At 38.7% G+C, this 13,289-nt stretch overlaps 1 protein-coding gene across 5 annotated transcripts in view; it reads right to left on the bottom strand.

The window, feature by feature from the left end:
• golga4 (golgin A4) overlaps positions 1 to 12,853 on the bottom strand; it is a 31,484-nt gene extending 18,631 nt beyond the window's left edge. For 2 of the 5 annotated variants that reach the window (XM_030155406.1, XM_030155408.1), the window contains exons 1-10: positions 12,640 to 12,853; positions 9,233 to 9,310; positions 7,703 to 7,804; positions 5,203 to 5,271; positions 3,250 to 3,576; positions 2,636 to 2,683; positions 2,450 to 2,506; positions 1,533 to 1,631; positions 1,192 to 1,333; positions 880 to 1,070 (exon numbers count right to left, since the gene is read on the bottom strand). In XM_030155406.1, coding sequence (XP_030011266.1) covers positions 880 to 1,070; positions 1,192 to 1,333; positions 1,533 to 1,631; positions 2,450 to 2,506; positions 2,636 to 2,683; positions 3,250 to 3,576; positions 5,203 to 5,271; positions 7,703 to 7,804; positions 9,233 to 9,310; positions 12,640 to 12,717 — 1,191 coding nt within the window. In that variant the 5' untranslated portion in view covers positions 12,718 to 12,853. The remainder of the gene's footprint in view (positions 1 to 879; positions 1,071 to 1,191; positions 1,334 to 1,532; positions 1,632 to 2,449; positions 2,507 to 2,635; positions 2,684 to 3,249; positions 3,577 to 5,202; positions 5,272 to 7,702; positions 7,805 to 9,232; positions 9,311 to 12,639) is intronic. The other 3 variants (XM_030155407.1, XM_030155409.1, XM_030155410.1) reach the window with 3 other exon arrangements.
• Positions 12,854 to 13,289: the final 436 nt, after the last annotated feature.

Here is a 13,289-nt window from a genome sequence, read left to right as displayed (position 1 = left end):
TTTTTCTATGAGTGAAACCAAGTCAGTGCCGAATCAATGTTCTAAATAACTGTACTCTGATGTCTCGACAGAAGCAAGCTAAAATATTTTTTTTTTGCACACAGATTAAAAAAAACAACTAAAATAGCATACAATACTGTGTTAACCACACCGTTCACACAATACTTTAAAATCCCATGCACCAAGGGTCTGGAATTGTACCCAGATGGTCTGTTTTATGGGATATTTGTCTAAGGCAGAGGATGAGTACAGCTCAGCCCCACAGTTCCAGGATGTCTTCATGCTACTTAAGAGGCCTAAACGCCTGTTAACCTCTGCTTTTCCAGACACAGGAAAGACTCTCTTCTCAAACAGTCTACATATTCAAAACAAAATATAAAGCAATAAATAGAAGCAAGTCAATCAACATACAGTTAGATATAATTTGCCTATCAGTGTCTCTGTAAAAACAAACTCCGGTTATCAGATTCTGCAAAACATCCGTGCAGCTACAGACAAGCTAAACATGCTTATCATACCAGTTAAACAAAATGTTTTGAAATCAAAGAAAACAGTGTGTCATTCATGTCACGCTGACATTGCATGAACCCATTCCTGGATGGTGGCCAAAGAGCTGTGATGTTCTGAGTCTCAACCAAAGCTATTCACTGTGTCAACAAAATAATGAAGGCACATCATCAGTGGCCCATGAAGACTCTGGCCAACATTTCATATCAACATTAATTACCCTAAATACACTCTTCGGTGATGTGCAGCTCTTCAGACTTACTTGGTTTAATCAAATCATCTCATAATTACACCAATTTTCAACAACATAAATAAATGTCTGAGTCATTTTAAAGCACGGACATCAACAAAGCCATGTATCCAGCTATGCACCTTCATCTTCTCCAGTTCCTGCAGTCTCTCCTGCAGCTGTTCTTGTAGAGTTTCATTCTCACTGCTGAGCTGAGCGCTCCTCTCCTTGTGTGTTCGCATCACATCTTTACACTTCTGCAGTAGGTTTTCCTGCCTCTTCACTCTCTTCTGTAGCTGTTCCATAAGTTTGGCTGGATCAGCGTTGCCCCCTTCTGACCAGAGAATAGAACATACTGATTAAACAGCTGCCAAAAATAAACCATTCTCACATTAATCTCCTACAGAGTGTCACCATGTGGACTTGTGCTCTTGAACAAAATATATTTTACTTACCTTCACTGGCTTCAGGCTCCACTTCTTGTTCTTTTGAAGGACTCTGTTGGACAGAGGTGGAGTCTTCAGACTGAGGGAGTTGACCCTCAGGTGGTACTGCACCATCAGAGACCCCTTTCAGCCGTTTCTTCATCAGAGCAACCTGGCACCAAGATGAAAGGCAGAGAAAAAAAGCATGTATTCAAAACACTGGAAAATGACTGTTGTACTTATAAATGTACAACACCCCAAAATTTGCACTTATTTCAGATACTCTACAGGTGAAGATAAAAGTCCTCCCTCAAACCAAGAACCCCAAATTAAACACATCCACACCAACATCAATCAACACAGACTTTCACCTGTGTCTGCAGAACAGTGATCATTTGATCTTTCTCCTCCAGAGCAGCATCAAACTCATCCTGTAGGTGTTTTTTGGCCTGCTGGTCCATTTGCAGCTCCTGAAGATACATTTAATTACATTTTCCAATTTAATTTGTTTATTTGTACTTGAGACTTTGATCCTAATCTGGTAGCACTTTACATTACAGCTCACTAATACAAACAACTCAGTTTGGTAACACGTCACAGAATCCCAAAAATAATAACCATGTTTGGAATTGGTTTCATAATCACAGATTGGTAGTGAATGACACAGTAATAGTAGCACAACAGTTTGGTAATACATCTGTAATACTACAATAATACCATGTAATTAATAGCCACGTGATGACAACTCGAGAAGAAAAATGGTGATTATCATAGTATATCACTGATATTACAAATTTTCCATTCTCTTTTAAGGCAATACTGTAAAACTATGTTTGATGTCATGACTTGTTACATGGAAATACTAGTGATAATCTGTGTAATAACCATGAATTAGGACTGAAATGCAATGCTACTTGTTTCTACTTCATTTTATGGTAATGTTAGATTAAACTAAACATTTAATGGCATAATGATATAGCTGGAAACAATTCTGGTATTTTATGCATCTATGAATAAGAATGACCTTTTACCATGGAATTACCTAGAAACAGGTAGTATTACATTTTCCTTCTCTGAGTCATAGTTATTACAGAGAACCTACCACTAGTATTATCAGGTAAGATATCACAGTATTAAACTTATCATTTCCTCCATATTAAAGTTAATCCAAAATTATTACTGACCTATAATGCAAAGTGCTACCCATAATCTGACCATACAAGGAGAAAAATGTTTAGGAATGTCTCCCCTTCCAAATAATAAATGAATTAATAAAATAAATAAATACCTCACGCAGCTCCCCTATCCTGCGGAGAGCTTTATCTTGACTCTGACTGAGGATGGCCTACGGGTAAAAGAACAGAAATATGTTTCTGCTAAAACAATTACTGATATAAAAACAAACTCTTGGTAATATGAAACAAAACATAACTAAAACCAGACATAATCTGGTGAGATAATTGGCAAAAACTACCTGTGTTTTTTCTTTGTCTCGTTGTACTGTGCGGTATGCAGTAACAAGCTGCACAGAGAAAACACAGAGAACATGAATGAGAATACAGCAAAGAAGAGTTAGGGTTACTGAGGGTGTGAAGAAATTATAATTAAGATTTTTTAAGAACATTATGACCTCCTCAAACCCTAGTTCTTGTTCATACTGGTAAAAAGTGCCCAGAATTACTTACAAATTAATTCACTGGTTGTTGGTAGCCATTTTTTAACAGCACTTTTTTGACTTTAAATGTGACACTAATGTCTTTATAGCCACAGTTCCTAATTTGAGTGTTTTCTAGCAGAAGCTTCAACTATTTTCAATTTCAGTTTCAATGATTTTCAACAGGCTCTAACCAAACACTAAATTCACTGTTCTTGAGCCAAAAGTCATTGAATTAAAACCCATAAAACATGGAAGTTAACATTAAAACTGAGATTTAAAGTCTAGGACATCATGTTTCCAACTACCTCGGTGTACTCTGATAAATTCTGACTAATACATTATATATTGCTATTATGTTACGGCGAGATCAATACAAACATTTCTCAAATATATATTTAAAAGAGACAAGACTTCTTCAGGACCATCCTCACCTCTGAGTACTTCCCTCTGTATTTCCCCAAACTCCTCTCCACCCGAAACAGCCGGTGCAACAACTGCTCTTTGGAGAGGGATTCAGTGTTTCCTGAAGGCTCCTCAGCCTCACTCTCAATATCTGAGGGTGGGTCGTACGAGGGGGCACCCAGAGGCTCATTTTCTCCCAAAGGTGTCAGGGAGTCACGCGATGAGGTTCGGATGAGGTTCTCTTTAGACGGAGAGCGGAAAAGGCTTTCTGCCCGGCTGGCACCTCCGCGAATTAAAGACTCCATTGAGGGAACTCGGAGTTGGAGTTTCTGGGCAAATGACTGTGGCTCCTCTCTCTGTTAAAAAGTTCAATAAATAGCATGAAAAAAACAAACAAACAAAACTCATCAATAGGACTGAGCTTTATAATATTAAGCCATAAAGACCCAGTGCTACTTCTGTGGTAGTTCCCAAATAAATTTTTGTCTTTATTTAGCCTTTCTTTCATTTATCCTCATTTTTCTTGGTGGTTTTTCTAGGTTCACCTGGACTTGTTTAGCTCTTCTGACAACATTTCGACTTCTTCAGTTCTACTACTGGAACTGAAGAAATCTCTTGGATAAGAGGCAAAACATTTGAACCTAGAAGAACCACCAAGAAGAACGATGACTAAGGCAAATGAAACTTACACAAACATTTATTATAATATTATCCTCTGTATTTTGCATTTTTTTCAGTGAATATCAGGAAGTTTCCTGTATTTAATTTACTGATTATGTACTTTAATCATCATGCTGAGATTACATTTGAAGGTTATTACATAAAAAACTTAAGAAAAAATTACTTTTTCAGTAAAATAGATCATTAACTGAATGTAAAAGCAAGTGTCTCCATCCACTGTCATTATCAAACTCCATGGGTTTTAATGGTGAATCAGTGCTGTAGAAAAGGGGTGGCCAACCCTGGTCCTGGAGAGCCACAATCCAGCATGTTTTAGATGTATCCCTCTTCCAACAGACCTGATTCCAATGATAAGCCTATCATTGAGCTCTGCAGAAGCCTGATAATGACCATCAGGTGTGCTGGAAGAGGGAAACATCTAAAACATGCTGGATTGTGGCTCTCCAGGACCAGGGTTGGCCACCCCTGCTGTAGAAGATGACAGTGTTTCCACATTCACTATGGAGCCTCTGAACGTCCAAATGGGTCATATCTGATGACCATGAAAAGATTACAAACTCCATTTTACACCAATTATTTACATGGATTGAAAGGATTAGTGGTTTTAAAGTTCTTAAACATTTTAGATCAATAATAATAATAATAATAATAATAATAATAATAATAACTAGAAGCACTCAGAGAGCGCAGACCTCCGCCAAGGCTGATCAGTGCCCCCCCCCGTGGGCCCCCCCACCCCTGAGCCCCACCAAAATTTAATCATTTCTTCCTTATCCCATTTCCAACAAACCCTGAAAATTTCATCCAAATCTGTCCATAACTTTTTGAGTTATGTTGCACACTAACGGACAGACAAATGTGGCCCCCCCCGTGGGCCCCCCCACCCCTGATCACCACCCAAAATTTAATCATTTCTTCCTTATCCCATTTCCAACAAACCCTGAAAATTTCATCAAAATCTGTCCACAACTTTTTGAGTTATGTTGCACACTAACGGACAGACAAACAAACAAACAAACAAACCCTGGCAAAAACATAACCTCCTTGGCGGAGGTAATAATAATAATGGTTTGGATTTATATAGCACTTTTCTAGACAACCAAAGTGCTTTATATTATTGACCCACTATTCATTCGCTCTCACATTCACACTCTGGTGGTGGTAAACTACATTTGTGGCCACAGCTGCCCTGGGACAGGCTGACAGATCAGTGGATGCTTTTGGTCACCGGTGGATATTTGGGTCTTTATGGCTTAATTTAACATCAAATTCAAGGTTAAGGAGATTAAGTGCTCACGTACAAGAGGAGAGGCACTTCCATCTCCATTGATGCTACCTCTAGGAGACCTTGCTGGTTCTTTAGTGGCACTCTGCAGAAAAAAAGACATTATGAGAGAAAAGAAAACTGTGACGGTGGACTTGTCGTGGGCCAGTTAGTCATCCACACCCAGCATGGCACTCCCTGATTACTCTGGAGGGAGCAATATTAGTATTGCTGGGAGCAATGCAGGGGCAACGGGTACCCTCATGCAACTTGGAAAAAACAGAGGGGTTAAATACATAAAAGAAGGCATCTCTATGGAACATTAAACAAAAAAGGGGTTAACACTATAATCTAATAAACAGCCAGAACAAACAGACAGATACAGTCATGTAGAAGAGCCAGTACTTGAATTAAAGATGCGAGGCAGTGCTGTGTGCAGATGTATTATAAGAGCACAGAGAGATCGCCGAGGTAAGTCAACATTTAGCAGCTTAGTTGGTTTAGTCGACACATTAGAGGCAGCATCAGAGAGAGCACATTTTCTCCTTCCTCGTCCAGCTCCGAGCTACTGTACTCCTTCCTCTACATTACGGTGCAAAATAATATCAAGGACAGTAGTCACTCCAGGACAGTAATAGGATGTGTTTTAGTGTGTGTTGCAGTGTAAGAGCGTCTTTCTTCTGAATATGGTTTACTTAGCAGCACTGGCCAGTCTGGCAATTATTTTTGCAGAATATATGTTTACAAGCTGATTTTTCATTTAATTTTCATTTAATTCACCAGGTTTGATTTATGAGTCTGTGCTTATCAAAACTTCACTGTTCTATATTACTTCTTATACCAACATCTTATACTTATTATACTACTACTTTTCTAAACTTAGATGAACATTTAGAATGGTATTTCACGTTAACTTATGCACTCACGTCACTTCATTGCTACATCTAGTACACCTTTTAATCCCTGTGCTTTTCACAGTTAGATAAAAAGTAACACTTATTCCCAGAAAACAAGTTTTCAACATCAAGAAAATCAAGATTTCTTGATATTCTGCACTGCCTGACCCCACTAACCCAGCTATAACAGGTAATATACAGTTCAATAAACCATATAACTGGCAATAAACAACCGTTATTTCCATCTCACACATGATTTAAAGGGACAGTGTCCAGTTAAATGACAAACCCAGTTAATGAAACAAGCTTGTGCCTTTAAATTAACATGTAACAGAAAAATCACCAAATGAATGAGAGAGTGTGATGTGATTCGGTAACTGATCTTATGTTGATAATAATCAAGATGCAGATGGAAAATGGCAAAGACACTGTGATGAATTGTACATATTTGTGACTAATCATAAGGGATACTAATGACACCAGTGACATCACCAGGCCTTAACATATTGCTAGCTTACAATACATAACTTTTTTTTCTTGAAGTAAAACACAGCTCATATCAAGGGAGGAGATCCAAAATGCAAATATCTTAATTAAATTTAGCCCAGACAAAAAAAAAAGAAAAAAAAGAGAACCTCACAGTATAGATAGAACTGGAACACTGGTTTGGATGCACATCAGTCTGTCACCAGTAAGCGATCACAAGGTCATGTTTTACTACTAATGCCAGGAGCCAAAGGTCATAAAACATACAATTTATGAAAAATTGCTGAATAAAAGACTAACACATGAGCGTTTAGTGAGACAAAATGAATTATTAAAACCAAACACCGACATGTAAAATTCATCTGACTTTTACACAGACAATAGACAACATAACTCCAGGTTTCAACAATAAATGCATGCACTATTATACAATTTATTAAATGGTACCACCCTACACTGCCATAGTACATGATCCTTACATGATTCACATTATTTGAAATGTTGTTTTCCATCAGACTTGTTACTGTCTCGTCAAACAGCACAAATCAAATAGTTTTTTTAAACGTCACATGGGCATCTATAAAGCTCTGGTCAGTTTGTTTACTTGGAAGAGTTACAAGCATTTTAACATTACAAGTATTTAAAACAAAAAAAAACACAAAACAAAAAAACAGAGTAAAGCTTGTGAAATGAAAACTTTCATTCCAACTCTCCAAATAAACAGACACGTTGGGGCAGGGGACAAAGGCCATCAGGCAACATAACAGGATATCAGGGATCTCTTAGGCAAGCAAATATAAGCTAAACAATACCTACAGACAAGGAGGGTAATATTTAATTCTGGGATAGATGGGAGATTATAATAACTGAAAGGTAGGGCAATAAACCAACAAACGGCAGAAAGCACACAAGCTTCTATACCACAATGTAAACCATAACTCCCAACAGATGCAGGGTTAGCCTATATATGAGATGCCTTCTTGTTGCTAAATCCAAAGGAAACAGGAGATAGAGAGCAGGGAACAGGCAGTCCCTACTTGGGCCACAGTCTTCTACCGATTCCCCAGAGGCACGGAGGCGGGAGGAAGGAACAGGGCAGGAGGAGGAGGAGGAGAAAAAAGAGGAGGAAGAGGCAGGAAGTGATGACAAACTCACCACACTGGCTACCTGGGCCGTTTTGGGTCGTTTTGAATGGTCCAGAGCAAAGATAGTATACTCAGAGAGAAAAGCGGGCTCTGCTATCATCCCAGCCAGCATCTGACCCCGTCAGTGCAGTAACGGGACGAAAGGTGGGGAAAGGAGAGGAACACAGAGAGCAATGAGAAAACAACACCATGAGTGTGAAATAGCACTGGAGGGAGCGACTCGCAAAAGCTGGCCAACAAAGACTGAGATGGATGTAGAGAGAGAGTGAGAGAGAAAGAGAGAGAGAGAGAGAGGAGGGAGGGGGGAGAGAGAGAGAGAGAGGGAGACATTACATAAAAGAGGAAGAAAAATAAGAGAAGCGGGAAAGTGACAATCAATCAATCAATGTTATGAATAACAGTTTGACACCTCTGTATGTGGTTTTAAGGTAGAATACTTGCATACAAAGGTAATTCTGCTTCCAGTCATCACTATAATCAGAGATGTCAAAGTGTTAAAGATCTGTGAAGTGAATAAAAGATGTGATGATAAGATGTTGAGGGCACATGAGCCCAAGTATCTGTGTGTCTAAAAGCTAAAACCAAAAAAGTGTTTCAAGATATTGACCAAATATGCACCATTATAAGTCCAGTTTGTTGTCTGAATTGTACACCACATGTTATGAATGAGTAACTATCCCATCATTAATCCCGTTTTTGATCTAACGATCACAAGCAACAACAACAACACAAAAAACATAATCATACCAAACCCCTAAAGTAGATGTATTAACCAGTCGTTGCATCATCCGTCTTGCAGCCATCATGCTCAGTACTCTTTTCAGGTCTGTCTCTGTCTAATAAATCAAAGAAGTTTTGCATAAACACGCTCAGATACGCAAATGAAGATCAGTAGGAAGAAAATATAACAACTCCCCAAAGGAACAAATATTGACAGGAGGATTAATATGTATTCATAACTGCAATGGACATTGATTAACATTCCCTTCCTTGTGGAGCTAAAGGAATTAGGTAACAGGATCTGTTCTTGCTGGTAGTTTTAGTGTAATGATGCAGTTTATGTATTGTGACATGAGATTGTACTGATATTTCAGTTTTTGTGATCATCTAATTACTATAATTATATTAAAGTTAATCCTAATTACTGTTTCATGTTGAAGTAGAAATATAAAGACTTCATAGTTATTTTCATTTCTATGTGTCGTATAACAAAACACCACATCTAAACTTCAGGAAATAATACACTTCTTTTTTGAAAACCAACTATGATCAGAGGAGAAAAAAAAAGACTTAATATCATATTACCCAGTTTGAGGATTGCAGATGAGTAGGAAAATGGCTATTAACTGCCTCCGTTTGAAAGCTAAGAGCACATTTTAATTACTGATTTACATTTATGTGCAATCGCAGCAATCAAAAGCCACTCGAGCATTATTAGGGGAACATTAAGCTTAACAACACAGACATTTTTGGGAACAGACAGAAACATAAACTGTGCTGACATTAGTGAAGACAAAATTATAGAAATTTTTATGCCTACCTCTCTGTCACTTGGAGAGGGTGAACCATCATGGTGAAAAGGGGGAGTCTGGCTGCTGCGACGATCACCAGGGCCCATCTGTTTAAAAGGGAGACAACTCTTAACTAAAAATCATACTCTCAGAGGGTCAAAAGTTTACATACATCCATTTTACTGTGTCATCAAACAGCCTGAAAGCTTTGAGAAATGAATATTACAATTTGTTCTCAAATGAAGTAGGGTAGAATGTTGGTTCCAGATTGGCAGAACTAAAAGTCAGGTAGACTCAGTATGATTGGAGACTTGGGATTGCAACATGCAGGTGGTTTAAGTTTGCTTTAACACTGCACGTTGTCAAATGAACCAAACCTTTAGAAAATTTTATTTTGAAATAAACGTACTGCCCTCCTCACCAGTGGTGGCGCTGAAACAACAATTCATGACGAAGAACACTAGACAAACAATAAGAAAGACAGAAACCTTGCTCATCTGTTGGTTAATGCTGGGCAACTTCCATTTCCATGCTGCAGACTGCCCTCTGTATTTGCTTCACTTGAAGCAGACTGAGTTTTTAGGCAGATCAGAGTTCAACTGTGCATTCACACCTCCCCAAATGAACCAAATTTTCCAGAAACAAACACACAAATAAACTAGAGTTCAATTAAACAGGGCTGGCAAGAATGCATCCTATGTGTTTTGGGGTGTTGTTCATGAGATGGTCAAGGAAACAGAGGTAGATCAACAGTTAACATACAAGTCTTCTGCAGGTATTTACTAAAAGAATGAGATTGTGGATACGATACAGGCAGTAGACATGGGTTTCCTCTGCAGGGTGAATGGGGCTTTATTAAAGACAGGGTGAGGGGCTGTGTAGAGCTGCTCCTCCACAACAGGAGAAGTAAGTTGAGGAGGTCCAGGCATGTGGTTAAGATGCTTACCAGACTCCCCACTGAGGTGTTTTGGGCATGTCCAACTGAGAGGAGGCTGCAGGGCAGACCCAGGACATGCTGGAGGGATTACAACTCTTGGCTGACCTAGGAAAGCCTTTGTTTCCCCCTGGAGGAGTGGGACGAGGTGGGTGGGGTGAGGGGCATCTGGACATTCCTGCTGAGGCCGCTGCCCCAGCAACCCACACCCAATACACACAATAAGTGGTAGAGAACCGATGAACTGACTTCAGACCAACTACATTGCACTGGTGGGAGTCAGTCAGGGGTCTTTGTGTGGCTATATTTTAGGGCCCCCCAGTGTCCTATTGTTTGTCATTATGAGAGTTATAAAGACACATCTCAGGGGAGAAAAAAATTCCACAAGTTTAAACATGTTTTAAAGTATCATGTTCATTTGTTAAACAATCATCAAACAATCATCAAACCAATAAGGAAAGATGTGGCTTTTGGTGTGACAGGTTCAAAGCACCCAGACAACATTCTTTCCACTTGCAAAGCTGTACTTAAATGGTCTAAAATACTTCCATTCATAGTAAAGAGTATTGTATCATCAGTTCCTGATGATTCCGGCTATTTCCCAAGGAGAAAAACCACTACCCCAAAACCAATCCAAAATGACACAAAAAGTAAAGCTACCTGTAAAAGTTGCAAATGAGCACTATGACATTGATATTATTTTGTGAGAGCCAGTTATTCAGTCAGATGAGCCAAAAAGAAAGACATGTCTTGTTTGATGTTATGTATCTAAGAAGAGGGATGATGGTTGTAAAACAAAGCACCATCCCTGCCATGAAGGACAAGGGGGGTAGGCTATCATGTTTCAGGATTGCTTTACTGCAACAGGGACTGGTGTATCTTATAAAAGTAATGGAATAATGACAGAAAATTTTGTTGAAATTTTGGAAACAACATTATCAAACACTTCTTGATTTCATAATGGGCCACTAATTGGATTTTCTGTTTACTCATACTCTATAATACCAAAACACATTGAGTACCCCACCATTCTTAACTTGGTCAAATACATTTGTAATTGTACTCCTCTTTTATCGCTGGTAGAACTGATTCTCAGCAGTGACTGAGTGGTTATCGAGTTGTGCCTGGAGGTCAAAGAATAAGCATTTGATATCCGGAATCCTGCTTAAAAATTGAATGGCTGAAAAAAGAATTACGTCCAGTATTTCATCTGTGTGCCACTTTCAGCAAAACATTGTGACATCAAACCCCTACTTATGAGGTATAAATAATGTTTTTGCTTGGTAACTCAATTTTATGCATTGGGTAGCAAGGACATTTGGATCTATAGAATATCAGATGTCACCAGTATTTCATTATTTCTCAGAACTCAGGAGCAGCCCCAAGATACTGTTCAATAAAGACGTTTGTAGTTTGCTGGCATGCTGTGATAAATTATGCCAATGTAGTTAATTCAAAATAAACATTTATACTTTGTTGTTCGTAATTTTTTTATGAAATAACAGTGTCTAACATAGTGTGGAGAATATATTTCTAAATGAGTGTTTTTTTACTATATCATCCTGAGACCCAGCGATGCATTTTTGTCCTCTGTAGCGGACAAAAGTTTGACAGTTTTACTTAAAAAATTCCATTGCAAAGGACATTCCATTAATATATAAATTAATAAAAATAACAATAATAAATAAATAAATAAAAATGTATCTGAAAAAACTGTTGCATTATAGAGTTTCCAATCAAGATAATTGTTTAATGTAAAACAGCTAAAATTTTCACTTTCTTGGGTCTCAGGAGGATATGACTAATTTTAAATGACATTCATTTTTTATAAACCTGGAGCATCATAATGAACATATGTCTTTGTCCAAACAATGCCCCATGGTCCGGGGTAACAAACGCGACATCTCCAGTCGTCGTTGCCTATGAAGTGATCTGTGAGCTCCGGATGGATGGCAATCTGTCTGACTTTAACCCTTTATCCTTTTTAAAGCAAAGTGCGGTTTATCTCATCCAACCTCATTTCCGAGCTGTATTCTGCAGGTGCGGACCACTGACTTTCATATGTCATAGAAATCTGCCCAGTGGCATCCTCTCCCACTATAGTCATGGTCCACAAATCAGACACGCCCATACAGTCCAAAAGTAGGTCACAAAATCTATTTAAAGTCTTGCGGTCATTGTCTTATAATTGGCTCGTTGCTATTGTTACTTATTTTAGCCTGGACCAGCGGGACTTAACAGATGTCAGTTTTCATGAACGCACCTTACTGACAGCAGTTAAGTTAGGCAGCTAAATCAGTTAGCATGGGGCAAACATATAAAACAAGAGGACGAACTGACAAAAAAAAGTTAAGAGGAGCTCGTAAATCATCAAATATTGCAGATAACTAATTGCTAAGTGATCATTTTCGGAGCGCTAACCCCTCTGGAAAGCCAACTCGCTGTCTTGGCTAACATTACAGCAGTGTAAACAGATGTTAGCTTAGCAGCACAACAACCAACCTGGGCCTGCTGTGGTGACTGCGCATTCCTCTGCGGTGACTGCTCCTCGTTGATCCTCTGCTTGAGTTTTTTAAACATCTTGTCCCGCCGATGTAGTGAGTAGCTGACGAGCAGATGACTACGATCCGGCGGAGATGTATTTTGTTTGAGATTAGCCTTACATCCAGTCCCCAGTGATAGACTTCCTTGTTCGCTGCTTATTTCCAGCAGGTGACTTAGATCACTGCGCATGTGCGGCCAACGTGGAGGAAAGCTGAGGCGTCTGGGTTAAAGGGCCAGTACGGGTTGTTGGATAGACTACAGCGCCTCCCCTGGATAAAGGCAGTACTGCACTTAATGTCTCACTGGCATGTCACTCATTGATACTAAGATACTTTACTTAAGTAAAGGTAGTAATACTATTACTCTAAAACCTCAAAATTGAATATTGCTTTATGTGGTTTCTTTCTTAATGATTTGCCTGTTAAGAAATTGTTTATTATTAATCTCATTTCATTATTAGCAACATTTCATATACATGCTAGCAAATTTGCCAATCAGAAACCCTACCTTGTGGTCTTTAAATCCTACTTAAATTCCTACTTGGACAGTGTTAAATTTTGTACAAACTCTAAAGCTGTAAAAACTAAAGCCTTATGTAATTAATTTAA

This window comes from Sphaeramia orbicularis, chromosome 15 (assembly GCF_902148855.1).
Source record: "Sphaeramia orbicularis chromosome 15, fSphaOr1.1, whole genome shotgun sequence".
NCBI lineage: Eukaryota > Metazoa > Chordata > Actinopteri > Kurtiformes > Apogonidae > Sphaeramia > Sphaeramia orbicularis.
This window is presented reverse-complemented; position numbering and strand designations above follow the sequence as displayed.